We start from the raw sequence: 17,691 nt of genomic DNA, 5'->3' as shown, positions 1-17,691 counted from the left end.
CCGATGGAAACCAGCGTCGCGGGACTATCGGGTGCTCCTTCCAATTCCGAGGGAAACCCTAGACAGTCTTCAGTGGTGGTTGGACCCTCAAAACCTAGCCCGGGGATTCTCCTTGGAGGTTCCGGATTGGATTGTTGTCACCACAGATGCCAGCCTTGTCGGATGGGGGGCTGTTTGTCAAGAGAGTTCACTCCAAGGCCGGTGGACAATGATACAGTCACGATGGCCCATCAATCGGTTGGAGACCAGAGCGGTTCGTCTAGCTCTCAAAGGGTTTCTCCCTCGAGTGCATCAAAGGGCGGTTCGGATTTTATCGGACAATGCGACCACGGTGTCCTACATCAATCGTCAGGGAGGCACGCGGAGTCTCCAAGTCTCTTTGGAAGCGGACAAGTTGATGCATTGGGCGGAACGACATCTCTTGCGTCTCGCAGCCTCTCATCGCAGGCGTGGAAAACGTGCAGGCAGACTTTCTCAGTCGGCAGTGCTTGGATCCAGGGGAGTGGGAAGTAACGGACGAAGCGATGAATCTGATAATCTCTCGCTGGGGGCGTCCTCACCTAGACCTCATGGCCACCGCAAGCAATGCAAAGGCTCCACGCTTCTTCAGCCGCAGAAGGGAGCATGGAGCGGAAGGGGTCGACGCTCTAGTTCTTCCCTGGCCAAAGCACGTTCTCATATACATTTTTCCTCCATGGCCTCTGGTGGGAAAGGTAATATGGAGGATCGAGATCCATCAAGGTCCGGTGATTCTGGTAGCCCCAGAATGGCCTCGTCGTCCCTGGTTTGCGGACCTTCTTCTCTTAGCCACGGACAGTCCAGTACGCCTCAGTCATCTTCCACGTCTACTTCGGCAGGGTCCTATATTTTTCGAGCAGGCACATCGCTTTTGTCTAGCGGCTCGGCTTTTGAAAGGCGCAAACTGAGACGACAAGGTTACCAAGAAGAAGTCATTTCGACTCTACTGCGGGCGCACAAACGGTCTACTTCGGTAACTTATATTCGGGTCTGGAAGGTATTCGAGACTTGGTGCGGGTCGCATGATATTCAACCCTCTAATGCGTCGGTCCCTCAGATTCTCTCATTTCTACAGGAGGGGCTGAACTTGGGCCTCGCGTATAACTCTGTCCGAGTACAGGTGGCGGCTTTAGGTGCCTTATTACATTCCGGGACGGACTCGCTTCTTTCTTCCCATCCGGATGTTGTTCGTTTTCTTAAGGGAGTTAAACACTTGAAACCTCCCTTACGTTCTCCTTGTCCATCTTGGAATCTGAACTTAGTCCTGAGGGCTCTTAGTGGTCCACCTCTTCACATCCCCCCCTCTGTGGGGGGATGTGAAGAGCGCCTTTGTATACTGATCTGGTAGGGCGCTTAGAGGCATGTAGGCGAATTTTGTTGTTGGATATATTTCTCCGAACATGCACTGCTGAGTACACTAGGTGCAGTCAACCATGGAGCGATACAGAGGTGGTATGACCAAATTAATTTTATTCTCCATTCCTTCCCTAACATTGTTTGCTTTTTTTGCTCACCATCACACACTGAGCTGAGGATTTCAAAGTATTGTCCACGATAATACCTAGATGTGTAGGGAATGGCTAAGTGATAAGATTTATCTGGTATCAGACAGATAACCTACAATCGTTTATTGATTAAGACAGTAGAAACTTAATCTTTCTTGAGGTTAATGAGATTTTATTGTAGCCTCTTCCTGGGTTATAACTCCCAATAATGGATCCCAACATCGTGTAGTTACAGTTTATATTTTTCCTATGTGTATCATTTTGCACTTGTCCACATTAAATTTCATCTGGCATTTGGATGCCCACTCTCCCAGTTTCGCAATGTCCTGCATTTTCTTACAATCCGCTAGTGATTTTACAATCGCAATAAATTTTGTCTGCAAAATTGATCACCTCACTTATCGTTTCCTTTTCCAGATAATTTGTAAATATATTAATGCCCCAGTCCCAGCATAGATTCCTGGGGCCACTATTTACCTTCCTCCATTGAGAAAACTGTTAAGTCCCATTCGGCTTCCTATCTTTGAACTAGTAAGCAATCCACAGTAGGACATTGCCTCCTATCTCATGACTTACTAATTTTTCTTAGGGGTCTGTCATGAAGGACTTTATCAAACACCACCTGAAAATCTAAATACGCTACATGCATTATCGGAAAATGTCATAATGCCTCTGTATCGCTCCATGGTGAGACCGCACCTTGAATACTGTGTACAATTCTGGTCGCCGCATCTCAAAAAAGATATAGTTGTGATGGAGAAGGTACAGAGAAGGGCAACCAAATGATAAAGGGGATGGAACAGCTCCCCTATGAGGAAAGACTAAAGAGGTTAGGACTTTTCAGCTTGGAGAAGAGACGACTGAGGGGGGATATGATAGAGGTGTTTAAAATCATGAGAGGTCTAGAACGGGTAGATGTGAATCGGTTATTTACTCTTTCGGATAGTAGAAGGACTAGGGGACACTCCATGAAGTTAGCATGGGGCACATTTAAAACTAATCGGAGAAAGTTCTTTTTTACTCAACGCACAATTAAACTCTGGAATTTGTTGCCAGAGAATGTGGTTCGTGCAGTTAGTATAGCTGTGTTTAAAAAAGGATTGGATAAGTTCTTGGAGGAGAAGTCCATTACCTGCTATTAAGTTCACTTGGAGAATAGCCACTGCCATTAGCAATGGTTACATGGAATAGACTTAGTTTTTGGGTACTTGCCAGGTTCTTATGGCCTGGATTGGCCACTGTTGGAAACAGGATGCTGGGCTTGATGGACCCTTGGTCTGACCCAGTATGGCATTTTCTTATGTTCTTATGTTCTTATCCACATATTCATTAACTCCTTCAAAAAAAAAATATAGCAGATTGGTGAGACAAGACATTCCTTAGGTAAATCCATGTTGGCAGTGTCCCATTAAACCCTTTCTATAAGTTTAGAATAGTTTCCACAATTTTTCCCAGCACTGAAATCAGCCTCATTGCTCTATAATTTCCCAGGTTACTACTGCAGGCCTTTTTAAAGATCGGGGTTAAATTGGCCACCCTCCGATCTTAAGGTAGAATAGACTATTTTAATGATAGATTACAAATGAGTAATAACTCAAAAATGAAATTAGAGATCTTTCTGAGCTCTTGGGGTATACTATCTGGTCGAGATGATTTGCTACTCTTTAGTTTGTCAGTTTGCCCTACTACATCTTCCTCGCTCATTGGAAGGGTTAGGGTTAAATACAATTTCTAGCACGGGTATCTCCCTAACATCATCCTTAGTAAACACTGATGCAATGAAGTCTTCCCTAAATGCTCCTTTAGCCCCCTCTATTACTAACAAAATATTTTATTTATTTATTTATTTAACATTTTTTTCTATACCGACCTTCATGGTTAAATACCATATCAGGTCGGTTTACATCGAACAGGGGTATATAACTGAGATAGGAAACAAAAGTTACATTAAACGAGGAACGTGAACTTGGAAGCTTAGGTAGCTGGAAGAAAAAGGCCCGAAGAGGCCTATTGAATGTATTTATAAATGTTTTGACTTTTATGTTATAATCCACCTAGCACATTTATTGCAATAGGTGAATATAAACATTTTAAAATAATGGTTCAACTGATTCCCTCACAGGCTTCCTGCTTCAGATGTATTTAAAAATGTTCTGAATTTTTTCCTCTATAGCCATCTTCTCTTCAAACTTTTAGCCTGCCTTATTGTTCTGCATCTGACTTACCAGTGCTTGTTTTTTCCTATTTTCTTCAGTTAGATTTGCTTTCCATTTTTTTTAAGTTCTTTTAGCTAAAGTTGCCTCGCACCTCATCTTTTAACCATGTTGGCAGTCATTTGGCCTTCATGCTGACTTTTTTAATGCATGGTCTGGGCTTCCTGGACCAGTTGCTCTATGAAGCAGTCATTTATTTCATCTGAAACCTCTGTAGTCTCTCCTGATGTGATATTTACCCAGTCAGTATTGGGGTAATTGAAATTTCCCATTCATACAGTGCTGCCAAATTTATTAGATTCCCTAATTTGTTAGCATTTCATCATCCATCTCTTCATTTTGGCTGGGTAGATGGTTGTATTCCTCTGATGCTATACTTTTCCCCATCACATGTGGAATTTTATCCATAAATATTCTACAGTTTGTCTCCTGCAGGATTTTTATCCTGTTGGACTCTATGCCATCGCTAACAAAGTACCACTTCCCAGCCTAGTTGATCCACCCTATCATTGCAATATAATATGTACCCTGGTTTAGCACTGTTCTATTGGTTATTCTCCTTCCACCAGGTCTTTGAGATGACAATTATGTTCACCTCTTCATTCAGTGCTATACATTCTAACTCTCCCATCTTACATTTTAAACTTCTGACGTTTGCATAGAGACTTTCATATACATTTTTTTAGCAGTTGAAAAAATTTGGAACATTTTAACTCAGTTCTTTACTTACAGGCACTTGTGCTGCTTTTACCTATATTGGAATCTCTCTATCAGGATGCTCTAACTGAGATATCTCCCTCTTAACCAGGTGCTGCTGAACCACTGTCTGCTTTCCCTCTTGTTCTAGTTTAAAAGTTGCTCTATCTGTTTTAAAGGTTAGCACCTGCAGCCAGGTTCCATCCTGGTTTCGGTGGAGCTCATCATTTCAGAATAGGCCCCCCCTTCCCCAAAATGTTGCTCAGTTCCTAACGAAGACCTGTTCCCTGCACTGTCATCTCATCCATCTATTGAGAATCCAGAGCTCTGTCTGCCTCTGCGGTCCTGCTAATGGAATGGGGAGCATTTCAGTGAATGCTATCCTGGAGGTTCTGGATTTCAACTTTCTACCTAAAAGCCTACATTTTGGCTTTGAGAATTTCCCTCTCACACCTTCCTATGTCGATATCCACATGTACCACGGCAGCTGGCTCCTCCCCAACATTCTCTAAAATTCTATCTAGGTAATGCATGAGTTCCACCACCTTTTGCACCAGGCAAGCAAGTTACCAAACAAATCTTCATATCCACCAGCTATCTACATTCCTACTGATTGAATCACCCAGTTTTTTGCCGACCATCCTAACCCTTCCATTCTGGGTACAAGCCCTTGGAGACAGTCCTTTGTGTGAGATGATCGCTTCCTCCACCAAGGTGATGCTCTCCTTTCAGATAACCTTGCTTCTCCAAGGCAGCATAGGGGCTGCCAGTTGGGATTTGGTTACAATGTCCATGAAAGTAACTATATACATGGCTGCCTCAGCTAACACTCTGGTCTCCAGAGATTGTAGTCATTCTCCGTAAACCAGGAGCTCTGCTGTATATTGAAGTGATGATGGACTTCCTCCACCCAAGGGCTTTGAGTACTACTACCATATCATCCCAAGCCCCAATCAGCCCAAGAAGCTGAAACCTGGCTGTCGAATCAAACCCTGTTCCTTTCCACAGCAGCTTGTAGCACTGCCACTCGGATATGGGCAGAACATTTTTCCATGCTTATTTTCTATTTCTAAAAATTGTTTCCTAAAGGCTATTAGTAACAATGAATAGATACCAATGCAATATTAGGCATGCTTGGTAATTTCAAGCTTTTAAATTTTAGTATAACAAATTCAAATGTTGGCTATCAAATCAGATTGCATATACTCCTTAACTTCTGGAACACTTAATCAGGCCCACATCTTCACCCATCAAAGACCATTTCTACACAACTGGTTCTTGGTGTCTGTGTATGCATGAGGAACTTAATTTAGCTATCTGTGTATTGTACTTTGTGCTCATTATTTTATATTTTTATTACTACCAAATATACCCATCATCCTAAATACTTATACAATTTGCACCCAAAATTTACCTCGTATCATCAGGGCATGTCTGTTATGCATCAACATATGCTGAATGCTCTTTAACCTACCTTGCAGTTTGTTTGGGAGAGGTGGAATTTCAAATGTTCATAACTCTAGGGAATTAGGAAAACTTGCACAGTAATATTTTTATGCAGATTTTCTGCTGATAAAATTTAATTTCCAGAAAATCCACATTTCTGCTTCAGCTGAGCCTCTGGGCTTGTTTTTCCCTCCCCGTACCTACCAATATCCAGTCTTAATCATTACTGAAAATATTTGTTCTCTGATGGTAGTCCTTACATAAGGGTGACCTCTTCAGATGGAGCCTGACTCAAAAAAACTTATGTCAAGAAACTTTGACTAGGTACATTGAGCATGCCCTATACCACATATCCCTTTTCAGTCTTTTTTTCTGCGGAGCTGTCAGCATCGCGGTCAGATTGAGCTCTAAAAATTTTGGGTTTTTTGTCTTGTGGGAAACCTCTCTTTGCAGGTTTTCGCTGTCTCTCTTCAAAAGTTCATCACCAGGTCCCTTTCTTTGCCTCCCCGTAGTGTCCCCAGTCAGGGTTTTTGGCATTTGGGTAAGTTTTTTTTCTTTCACAGTCTCTTCCCCCTGCAGTGGCCTTGGTGGCAGTCTTCCTTCGATGCCTGCTGCCATAGACCACTTTTCTTTACTGATTTTTGCCCCGCCTGGCTTCCACCAATGCCCCCAGTACCAGAGGACTATGTTGATTACTGATCCTCATGAGGTTTGCATCCTCTGCCTCGGGGCATTGCATGTCGTCCAGTGTTGCCACTTGTGCACCCAGATGACCCCGAAGGGACGTCTGCTTAGACTCAACAAGATGGACAACTTCTTTAGGTTGAAGAAGTCCAAGTCGTTGGCAATGGCGGCATCGACATCGGAGGACCTTTGAGCCACACCAATGGACACCATGCCATCGATTATTGGGTTCGCTGGTTCTGTCTGGGGCCGCCAGAGACAAACTGGCGATCTCCTTCGGGACGAGGACATTGGGTTCATCGTCTTTGAACTCTGCACCAGGGAAAGAATGGGCCAAGCATTGGCACCGGTCACTCGCATGGTGCCAGGCATGGGGGGATGCAACTGCTTTTGCTGTGATGCCCCCGTGGCAAAGAATGTCAAACCTCCATCTATGCTTAGGGTCTCCACCACTCCTGGTGCCAGTCACCGATCCTCCTTGCGGGTCCAAGAAAGTTCTGGCCATCCCTCCTGCCTCCCAGTCGGTGTTGGCATCGGCAATGTTTGAGGAGGAGCCAGTGTCGAGTCCAGCTGGCGGTGGAGCGAGCGCTGCAGGGCTTCAGTCCCACGGCATCGATGGCACCGGAGCCAGGGAAGCACATGCTGGTACTGCTTTTTGAGAAACTGTGTACTCATCTGTGTCTTTCCGACCCAGCTGGCGTCTGTTCCTGGAACGGCATCGTTGTCCTGCAGGGCATTGAGGCCTACCCCTACCTATAAGGGTGCTCATTGTCTGTTCCTCCTCGGAGGAAACTCTGTCAAGACTGGTGGAGACACTGAGACCGGTGACCTTCCAACCAGTTTCATCAGTGCCTGCACCTCTTGATGTCTGTTGAGCAGCTAGGGCCCCATCTCCCATGGTATACAGTGAGGATGAGAGTTTTTACGATCTCTTTGGGAATGACCAGACTGAATCCTCCTCCAAGGAGTCAAATGGTCTCCTGTCAGACCCTTCTCCAGAAGAGCGAAGGAATTCCCTGCCTGAGGACTTGACCTTCAAAAGGTTTGTCAGGGTGATAGCAGAGGCCTTTCCATTCCAGTTTCTGACTGAAGAAGACACTAGGCATAAAATGCTTGAGATACTTCATTTTGTGCAGCTTCCTAAGGAGATATGGTGGTTCTGGTACCAGAGTTCCTTTTGAAGTTGCTGAGGATTTGGGAACACCCACTCACAGTGCCTCCCGTGAATAGGAAAGCAGACGGGGTTTACCTGGTCCAGAAGGCTGCCGGATTTGATAAGCGTCAGCTGCCTCACCAATCGGTGGTGGTCGAATCCATCCTCAAAAAAGCCAAATGCTTTCAGGCCCACTCCTTGGCACCCCCGGGGAGGGACCACACAGTGTTGGACGCTCTTAGGAGGAAGATGTTACAAGGCGCCATGCTTATTGCCTACATCACCGCCTACCAGCTCTACATGAGCCAATATTTGCGGGGCATCTTGGAAGTAGGTGCAGGAGGTTATTTATTTAAATGATTTTATATACCGACAACAGTTTGCACATCGTGTCGGTTCACATGTAACTTACAACCAAAGTATATATAGGCATTGCCTTTACAAAGAACAGTAAGCAAAAGAACTCTGTAACAGAACAATAGCTAGATAAATTGAAGAAGGGGGGATTCAAAATAGGAGTGACAGGGGGGGGGGGTGGGGGAAGGGTAAAACAATGACACAGGGATGGGTTATGTACAAGGTTTAGAGAATCATTCGTTATGTACACTGGTAATATACAAAGTTATATAACCCCGAATTCAACACTCGTTCAAGGTGAGGTTGTATATGAGGTTATATATCATAACATTCTTTATATACAAAGGTTAAGCGATGCATTTGTGGTTCCTTATTGGTTTTTGGTTTTTTTCTTTATTAGGAGGGAGATGACGGGAGGGGAGGGCTAGAGGGGTGAGTGTTAGATGTAGGTCCTGAGAGGGGAGTGTTGGTAAGTGATGATGACAGGGTTAGAGTGTTAGTAGGTGATGATGATTGGGGTATGCTTGGAGGAAGAGCCAGGTTTTGAGTTTCTTTTTGAAAGTGGGTGTGGAGGTTTCGGTGCGAAGGTCAAGAGGCATAGAGTTCCAAAGGGTGTGGCCTGCAAGGGAAAGGGCTCTGTTGGTTGTGGAGATAAGTCTCGTAGATTTAATGGAAGGAGAAATTAGTGTTCCACGGAGTGAGGAACGGGTAGGTCTTGTGGAGGTGCGAGGGAGGAAAGGTGGGTTTAGCCAGTTGTAGTGTTCATTTGTAATAAACCGGCCTGATATGAAGCTTGTCATGAAGTTCGGTATAGAAAAATGTTAAATAAATAAATAAATAATACTTTTGTGAATGAGGGTTAGGGTCTTGTAGATAATTCGTGAGTGAATGGGAAGCCAGTGGAGATCAATGAGGGTGGGAGTAATGTGGTTTTTCTTATTAACATTAGCGAGGATGCGTGCAGTAGCGTTTTGAAGGAGTTGGAAAGGTTTGATGTGGGTAGCCGGGAGTCCAAGGAGGAGAGCGTTGCAGTAATCAATCTTCGAAAAAATTATAGATTGGAGTACAGTGCGGAAATCAGAGAAATAGAGAAGGGGTTTGAGTTTTTTGAGGGTTTGTAATTTGAAATAGCAGCTGCTGAGAATAGATTTGATATATGGTTTGAAGGTGAGTTGGTTATCAAGTACAACACCCAGGTTTCGTGTGTCGGAGGGAAAGTTGGTGGAAGGGAGGGTAGAGGGTATAGGTATTGACGCATGTTTAGAGGAGATGAGAAGGAGTTCAGTTTTTTGGGGATTGAGGGCTAGGTGCATGTCAGTGAGGAGCTGGTTGATGGAGGCAAGAATAGTTTCCCATTTTTGGAGTGCGGTGAGAATGGAATTTGTGAAGGGGATGAGGATTTGCACATCATCCGCATAGATGAAGTGTGTAACACCGAGGTTGGAGAGGAGGCTGGTAAGGGGGAGCATATAAATGTTAAATAGGGTGGAAGAGAGGGAGGATCCTTGGGGGACGCCACAGTCAAGATTAACAGGGGAGGATGCAAAGTTGTCGGTGAGGACTGTGTAACTACGGTTTTGGAGGTAAGACTTAATCCAAGAGAGAGCAGTGCCTGAGATTCCTATGCTGATGAGAGTATTGATGAGGATGTTATGATTTACGGTATCGAAAGCGGCAGAAATATCTAGCATGGCAATAAGATAGGAGTTACCAGCATCCATTCCTTTGATGATGGTATCTGTTAGGGAGAGGAGTAGGGGTTCTGTACTGAGGTGTTTGCGGAAACCATATTGTGTTGATAGGAGAATGTTGGATTGTTCAAGATGGTCAGAGAGGTGGGAGTTTACTAGTTTCTCGATGACTTTGGAGAGGAAAGGGAGATTGGAGATGGGACGGAGGTTATATAAGTTGGAGGGATCAAGGGAGGGTTTTTTTAGGATGGGCTTGACCACAGCTTGTTTTAGGGAGTTAGGGACCAAGCCATGTTGAAGGGAACAGTTCACGATTTTGGAGAGTGAAGTGGCTATAGTTTTAGGAATGGCGAGAAGAAGTTTGGTGGGAATAGTTTCCAAGGGATGGGAGGAAGGTCTCATCTTTTTTAAGAGGCTTTTTAAGAGGTTACTGAGCAGCTGCCTTAACAGCAGCAAGACACCCTCATGTCATTAGTGCACAAGGGATTGGAATGTAAAAAACGTGAGGTCCGTGTGATTAACAATGTTTTCAAAATGGCATTGAGGGTCAATGCAGCAGGAATGGGCGCCCACGGCCTGGCATGGCTGTGGGCCTCAGATCTGACAAGAGGTTCAGGAATGACTCGCTGACATGCTGCGCACTGGATAGAATCTCTTTGGAGATAGTGAAGGTTGCTGTGCCCAACTCTGGGACCATCATGAAAGCCTCCAGCAACTCTCCACCAGCACTCCTGACCCATCATCCTCATCCATGTGGCCGTCAAGGCAGGGGTCCAGGAAGTCTTTTTCGCCAGAAGAAGTACTATCCTCCACCTCCTTGATCCTGTGTACATAGTCAGAGCTCATATGGCCATTCCAGGCAGCAGAGAGCTCCCAAACCCCAGCCAGCAACTCTGCCAACTCCGGGGATGGGATTTTGACTGTGCCGTATGGAACGTAAACCAGTTGCCAGTACTTGGGATGATGGACCCTCCAGTTCGGGCAGATGTGGATCTTTGCAAACTGGAGGCCTAGTGTAACCTTGGACCAGTGGGTTTTGTCCATCGTCCGCCAGGAGTACCAATTAAACCTATTGGATGTCCTGCCAAATTGCCCTCCGTGTCTGTTTTGGGGGCCGGTAGCACATCGGGAGGGACTACAGATAGCTCTCCTCCCTCTTAATGGCCAAAGCGGTTGAGTCGTACCACCAGGGCAAAGAGGGTGGGGATTCTACTCAAAGTTCTTCCTGATTTCAAAGAGAACAGGACTCCATCCCATCCTACTCCTGAGGACCTTGAACAAGTTTCTAAGAAAAGAAAAGTTCAAGATGGTTTCCTTGGGCACCTTGATCCCCCCCCCCCCCCCTTGCAAGAAGGGGACAGGCTATGCTCCCTTGACCTAAAGGACACATACACCCAAATCGAGATCTTCACCGGTCAGAGGAAGTATTTCTGATTTGTGGTGGGGAAATAGCACTTCCATACCGGGTATTGCCGTTCGGGTTTGCATCCACCCCACGAGTTGTCATGAAATGCCTAGTTGTGGAGATGGCGCACCTCCGCAGACTGGGAGTGGATGTTTTCATGTATCTAGACAAATTGGCTCATCGATTTCTGTCGGGCAGGGGCCATCTAGTCCATGCGCTTGACCATCCAGGTATTGGAGTCACCAGGGTTAGTTTTCAACTACCCAGTGTCTCATCTCAATCCATCACCTCAATTGGACTTCATCAGAGCCCTGCTCAACATGGCTCAAGCCAGGGCCTTCTCGCCATGTCAGAGGGCTGTCACTCTAGCGACCATTGCTAGAGAGGTGCAACAGAGCCAGCAGGTTTCAGTTTGGCACATGTTGAGGTGGTTGGGCCACATGGCCACCACTGTTTGTCACTCCCTTGGCATGCTTACATATGTGCAGAGCTCAGTGAACCCTGAAGTCACAGTGGCACAGGCCACTCAGAGCCTCCAGGATTGCATCTGAGTCACCCCGTGTCTCTGGGTCTCTTTGTCTTGGTGGCAGGTACTCTCCAATCTGGAACGGAGGATGTCCGTTTGATATCTCCCTGTTTAACTTTTGCTAACCACAGATGCATCTAACCTGGAGTGGGGAGCTTATGTAGATGGGCCCGGCACCCAGGGACTGTCTCCGCTCAGGAACGTTCTTGTCAAATCAACTTCCTGGAGTTTCAGGTGATCAGGTATGTGCTATGGGCTTTCAGAGATTGACTGGCCAACAAAATTGGCCTGATCCAGATTGACATATCACATGGTTAATTGGTTGTCAATAAGCAGGGAGGTATGGGATCATACCTCCTGTGTCAGGAAGCAGTCCAGATCTGGTCCTGGGCCCTGGCCTACAGGATGGTGCTCAGGACCATGAACCTGGCGGGAACGTAGAACATGAAAAAGGCTAAGTCAAGCCTTCAGAGACCGTCTCTGGGGGAGCCCAGACATGAATCTGTTTGTGTCCCCCCTGCAACCAGAAGGTGCCTTTCTTCTGCTCCCTGTCCAGAGCAGGCGGCAAACCAGCCTCAGTCGCCCTTGCCTGTCATTGGAGCAAGGGTCATCTGTATGCGTATCCTCTGATTCCCATAGTGGTGAAGACTCTCTTGAAGCTTCGCGAGGACAAAGGGACTATGATCCTCGTAGCCCCTAATTGGCCGAGACAGGTCTGGTTTCCACTACTACGGGAACAAATCAGTCTGAGGATTTCCTCTGATCTCATCACGCAAAATCGGGGCAGGCTGCAGCATCCCAACCTCCAGCTCCTGTCACTCACAGCCTGGATTTGAGAGATTGATCCTGCAGCCGCTTGATCTTTCTGAAGATGTTTCGGGTCCTGGTAGCTTCCAAAAGCCTTCCACTAGAAGGTCCTACGGACTGAAGTTAAGCTGGTTTCCATGTGGAGTGACCAGAAAGCTCTAGATCCGTTCTCCTTCCCCACACAAAAACTGCTTGACTACCTTCTACCCCTATCAGACATCATCTTAGTACGATTGGCACATATCACCACGGTGTAGATGATACTCCCATCTTTGTACAGCCCATAGTTGTACGCTTCATGTGGGACCTGCTTCAATTTAAGCCTCCCTTAAGGCCTCCTGCTGTATTTTGGAACTTCAATGTGATATTGGCTCAGCTGATGAAAGCTTCTTTTGAGCTGCTGTGCACCTGTGACCTGAAGTACCTGACCTTGGAAGGTCATAGTTCTGGTGGAGGTCACTTCAGTGCGCAGTGTCAGCAAGCTCCAAGCCTTAATGACTTATCCACCTTATACTAAGTTCTATCATGAGAGGGTGGTCTTGCAGTATGCACCTTAAGTTCCTGCCAAAGGTGGTGACAGCTTTCCATCTTAACCAGTCAATCATCCTGCCAAATTTTTTTCCCAGGCCCCATTCGCACCATGGTGAAACGAGCATTGCACAGTTTGGACTGCAAGCGGGTCTTAGCCTTCTACCTGGAGTGGACAGAAGCCCATAGACAGTCCACCCAACTTTTTGTTTCTTTTGATAAGAATAGGTCGGGCATTCCCATTGCCAAACAGACACTATCCAGTTGGCCAGCAGATTGCATCTCCTCCTGTTAAGCCCAGGCAGGACTGCATCTTGGAGGTCATGTCAAGGCTCATTCTGTCAGAGCCATGGCAGCGTTGGTGGCCCATTTGCAAACAGTTACTATGGAGGAGATCTGCAAGGCTGCGACACGGAGTTCTCTCCACACATTCACATCCCATTACTGTCTGGGTAGGGTTGGCTGACGTGACAGGTTCAGCCAGTCTGTCCTTCGGAATCTCTTTGAGGTATAGAACCCAACTCTCCTAACCTATAGCCCATGGATGGGTTCGGGCTGCTTTCTGCTCTGTTACCAAAAGCACTGGTGGTGGTGTGCCTGTTGGCACCTGTATAGGTGTCTGTTTCCTTTTGTGTTGGAACAGTGTGTAGGTAGGGATTCACCCATGTGTGAGGAATACTATCCAGCTTGCCATGGAGAAAGCAGAGTTGCTTACCCGTAACAGGTGTTCTCCAAGGACAGCAGGATCTTAGTCCTCACGAAAGCTGCCCACCACCGTGCGGGGTTGGATTTCTCCTATTTTTTATTTTATTATAACTGTTACGAGACTGAAGAGGGACCCTGTGTGGACGTGGTATAGGGCAGGTTGGGCATGCTCAGTGTACCTAGTCAGTTTCCAGATGTCACCCATGTGTGAGGACTAACATCTGCTGTCCTCGGAGAACACCTTACTCCTGCTGGAACTGTATGGCCTCCATGCTGTCACCTTCCAACTGATCTCAAACTGTTTGGAATGCATCCATTCACCAATTTGTTTAACACAGTTTGCTTTCTATTGTGCTATTTTATTTATTTAATATACTTATTACTTGCTCCATCCAAAGGTGCGGCACAATTAAAACATTTATCAGATTGTCACATCACTAACAAAAGAAACGTAAGTAATTCCTTGATGAGACTCTGGGTTCATAACAAAAGTCATGAGCTGTTTGTTCAAAAACTGTGAACATTCAGGGTATTTACTTAAGATTTAATATTACTATTTGATAGCTGTGCTGAATGCTTGTTAAAAAAAAAAAAAAAAAAAAAGTTTTAATATTTTAAACATGGTTCATTTCCTAAGCCATCTGGAAGCAAATTCCATGAAACCAAAAAAACACATTTGCATATATTGTCAAGATATAATAACCTTGGTATAAAGTGATAGCTGTAAGATTATGGCTGCTGCATCTCGGTACATGAGAGGGTCTATATATTTTTAAATGGAGCAGCTTGACTTAAGGCTTTATGCACAGGAGTCAATATTTTCTTGTGTTTTTTGTTTGTTTTATTTCCCCCCCCCCGGACTATTTTTGGAGGGGCAGGTAATAAATACCCTTAAATATTAAAAACTGAATTCACTGGTAGCTGGTGACACATCTGAAGAATTGTAGTAACATGACTTTGCCTTGTACCTATCAGAATTTGAGCAACCTGCAATATTCTTAACTAAAAGTGCTCCTATCCTACCTGTGCCATATGAATATTCACTAAGGTACAGAATTTGAGATTGGTTCAGTTTCTCAGCCTAAATCCAGTTTACTCTCTTTTCACTTTTATTGTGTGCTTTGCATGTCTCTGAAACTATTCTTTTGATGTATGATTTAAGTAAAACTTTTCTAATATGCTGTCCAGTGTATGAGCTCAGCATAATCGAACTCTGCTGCAGTCTCTTAAGAAGATGGAGCATTTGAGCATTAAACAAAAGCCATCTCTTAGCCTTTAATCTTCTTAAATTTTGATGTTTCCACAATATCCTGCCCTAGATTTAATAAAAATAGCAGCATGAAAGCTGCCAGCCTATTGTATGCTGGTAATTGGCCTGGTAGCTCTTTTGGCTTTCTGTTCAGTTGGAACCTATGCCTGTTGCTCTACCACACCATGAACCATTTTCAACTCTGTTGTCTTAAAATTGTTAAAGTAGCAGTGCTGCTTATACATACCATAAGTGTTAACCATATCTTCCCTGGGTTTTTCTTTTTAAATTTATGAATGTTTCGGGAGGAGCCAAGATGGCGGATTGGAGCGGACGAGAGTGAGATCGCTCCGTCGGTTTGTTTCCTGAATTTGCAGTAATGCCGCATACCTTGAGGAAAAGACAAGCTAAGGAACGCGCTCAGCCTGTTTCCTTGGCTTTTCCTAATCAAGGTCTGATGGACGCCCACATCGTCAGACAAACAAGTACTCCGGGAGATGGCTCGCAGCAGGAGGAGCTTCCCTGCATGAGCTTCAGCCAGCTGTGTCCCCGGAGGATCTGGTGATAGCGAGACACGCATGTGATTTCTTCAAGGTCTGGTGAGGAAGGTATTGGTGATTTAAAAGAGGCAAGTGTGGGAGACCTTGGAGGCCCTGTGAGGCCTTTAATACAGTGCAGCCGGTATTGAAATTCAGCAGCCAGGTGAGGATTTATTATTTGATGCTATAAAGCCTGGAGAAGAACTGGTTAGACCTCAAATAATGTCTTTCGATTCAATTTGGGACACAATCCAAATGTTAAATGAGAATTTATCTTCACAACTTAGTCCGTTGGTGACTACTATAAAACAAATTGATTCCCATATAAAAAATGTGGAGAAAGAAGCAGAGTGGGCAAAAAAGGAGCAAATGAAAGATTCCCTTAAAATTCAAAAGAATATTATAGTGGAGATTCAGATGTTAAATAAAACAGAGCAGCAAAATAATGGGAAGGAAATATCCCAGCTGTTAACTGCTGCAGCTAGGAGTTATGTATTTTGTAACCTATTTTGTACTATGCAGTGTTCATGCTGTGGTTTCAAATAAGAAGGTGGTATTTCTTACCAATAAAAATATTTTGAAAAAAAAAAACCCAGAGCAATTAGAAAACCACATAAAGGGGAAAAATCTTAGATGTATTAATTTCCCCAAGGATCCACTGGAATCACCAAGGGATATGTGGAAAAAGTATTTAACTGAGATACTGAAAATTCCTGGACAGCATTGCCAATGACATCCCTCCCCCATATAAGAACATTTCAGATGTGGGAAAAGGATTACAAGTTCTCACCCCTGCATTTCCTGAGCTGGATCTTACACATTGTTTGGAAGCTACTCAAAAAAAATCAATGGTCGCCTTCTACTTTGTTTCTTTCTTACTTGAGTTGGAAAAGGACTGGATATTACGGATGTATTTCAGACATCGAACTGAGTCTCTTCTAGGTTTAAAGATTAGTATTTACCATGAACTTGCAAGATCCACCCAATCGAAGAGAAGATTATTCTTCAATTAAGATCCCAAGTAGTTCAACTTGGGGCTTTCTTTTTGCTGAAATACCCATGTAAATGTATTAACTTTCAGGGTAATACTTTCATGTTTTTTATACCCCAACAGTTCTCTGAGTTTTTGAAAGAGAAAAAGCCTTGTATAAATATTTCTTCTTTGGCTACTGAATGAGTACTCAATGACCTCAGCTTGTTTGATCATAAAATGCTTTCTGTATCTGATCCTATTTTTTCCTTATTGTAAAATTTCACCTGATGTTATTTGGAATCCTCCCTAGATGAGGACTTTATAAGCAATATTTTCTGATTCCATTGGTATTTTGTATTTCTTAGCAATATATTTCCTTTTGTTTGTTTGCAAATCAAGTGGTTACTTGAATATGTAAATGAGAAAACTCAAAATTAAAAATTAAAAAAAATATTTGTGAATGTTTGTTTTCCCTGATCATTTCTGCTAAGATCTGAGAATTACATGTTTGTTTCTCTGTTTCTGCTCAGTATGGTGTCACTGAAACAAGACATCTTGTATTGTTGTTCAGCCAGTATCAACCTAAGTTCTTAATATACGGTAACTACAGAATAAAATTCTTTAGAGGGTAAAGCGGTGAGAGCAGAAAATTGACTGGCTTTCTTAACCAGAGGGATAGATCACTCTCTACCTCCCAGATGAGACCAAAATTGACTAATGGATATTACTTCATTACAGCTGCTCCTCTTTGACAGTCACTGTACTCCATGCTGGAATGTGGTAACTTTTTTTGATATCTTTGGTAATGTAGAGCAATAAATATTCACTTGACTGAATAAATTTGACTTGAGCAGCATGCTTATATTAACAGGCCTAACCTGTTGAATATTACAATATGCTGTAACATTTTTTTGGAGAATAAACATGTGGACAGAGGTGAACCGGTCGATGTGGTATATTTTGGATTTCCAGAAGGCATTCAACGAAGTCCCACATGAGAGGCTTCTAAGAAAACTAAAAAGTCATGGGATAGGAGGCGAGGTCCTTTTGTGGATTGCAAGTTGGTTAAAAGACAGGAAACAGAGAGTAGGATTAAATAGTTTTCACAGTGGAAAAAGATAAACAGTGGATTGCCTCAGGGACCTGTACTGGGACTTTTTAATATATTTATAAATGATCTAGAAAGGAATACGACA

At 44.2% G+C, this 17,691-nt stretch overlaps 1 protein-coding gene across 5 annotated transcripts in view; it reads left to right on the top strand.

The window, feature by feature from the left end:
* The window catches only part of RBM15 (RNA binding motif protein 15), a 41,275-nt gene extending 24,327 nt beyond the window's left edge, over nt 1-16,948 (top strand). For all 5 annotated transcript variants that reach the window (XR_003852193.1, XR_003852192.1, XR_003852194.1 and 2 more), the window contains one exon: nt 14,133-16,948. Coding sequence is in view for 1 of the 5 variants with exons in the window: in XM_029573361.1 (XP_029429221.1) it covers nt 14,133-14,175 (43 nt within the window). In the remaining 4 variants the exon portion in view is untranslated. The remainder of the gene's footprint in view (nt 1-14,132) is intronic.
* Nucleotides 16,949-17,691: the final 743 nt, after the last annotated feature.

This window comes from Rhinatrema bivittatum, chromosome 12 (genome assembly GCF_901001135.1).
Source record: "Rhinatrema bivittatum chromosome 12, aRhiBiv1.1, whole genome shotgun sequence".
Lineage (NCBI taxonomy): Eukaryota > Metazoa > Chordata > Amphibia > Gymnophiona > Rhinatrematidae > Rhinatrema > Rhinatrema bivittatum.
The sequence above is the reverse complement of the archived record's forward strand: the minus strand, read 5'-3'. Positions and strand labels throughout refer to the sequence as shown.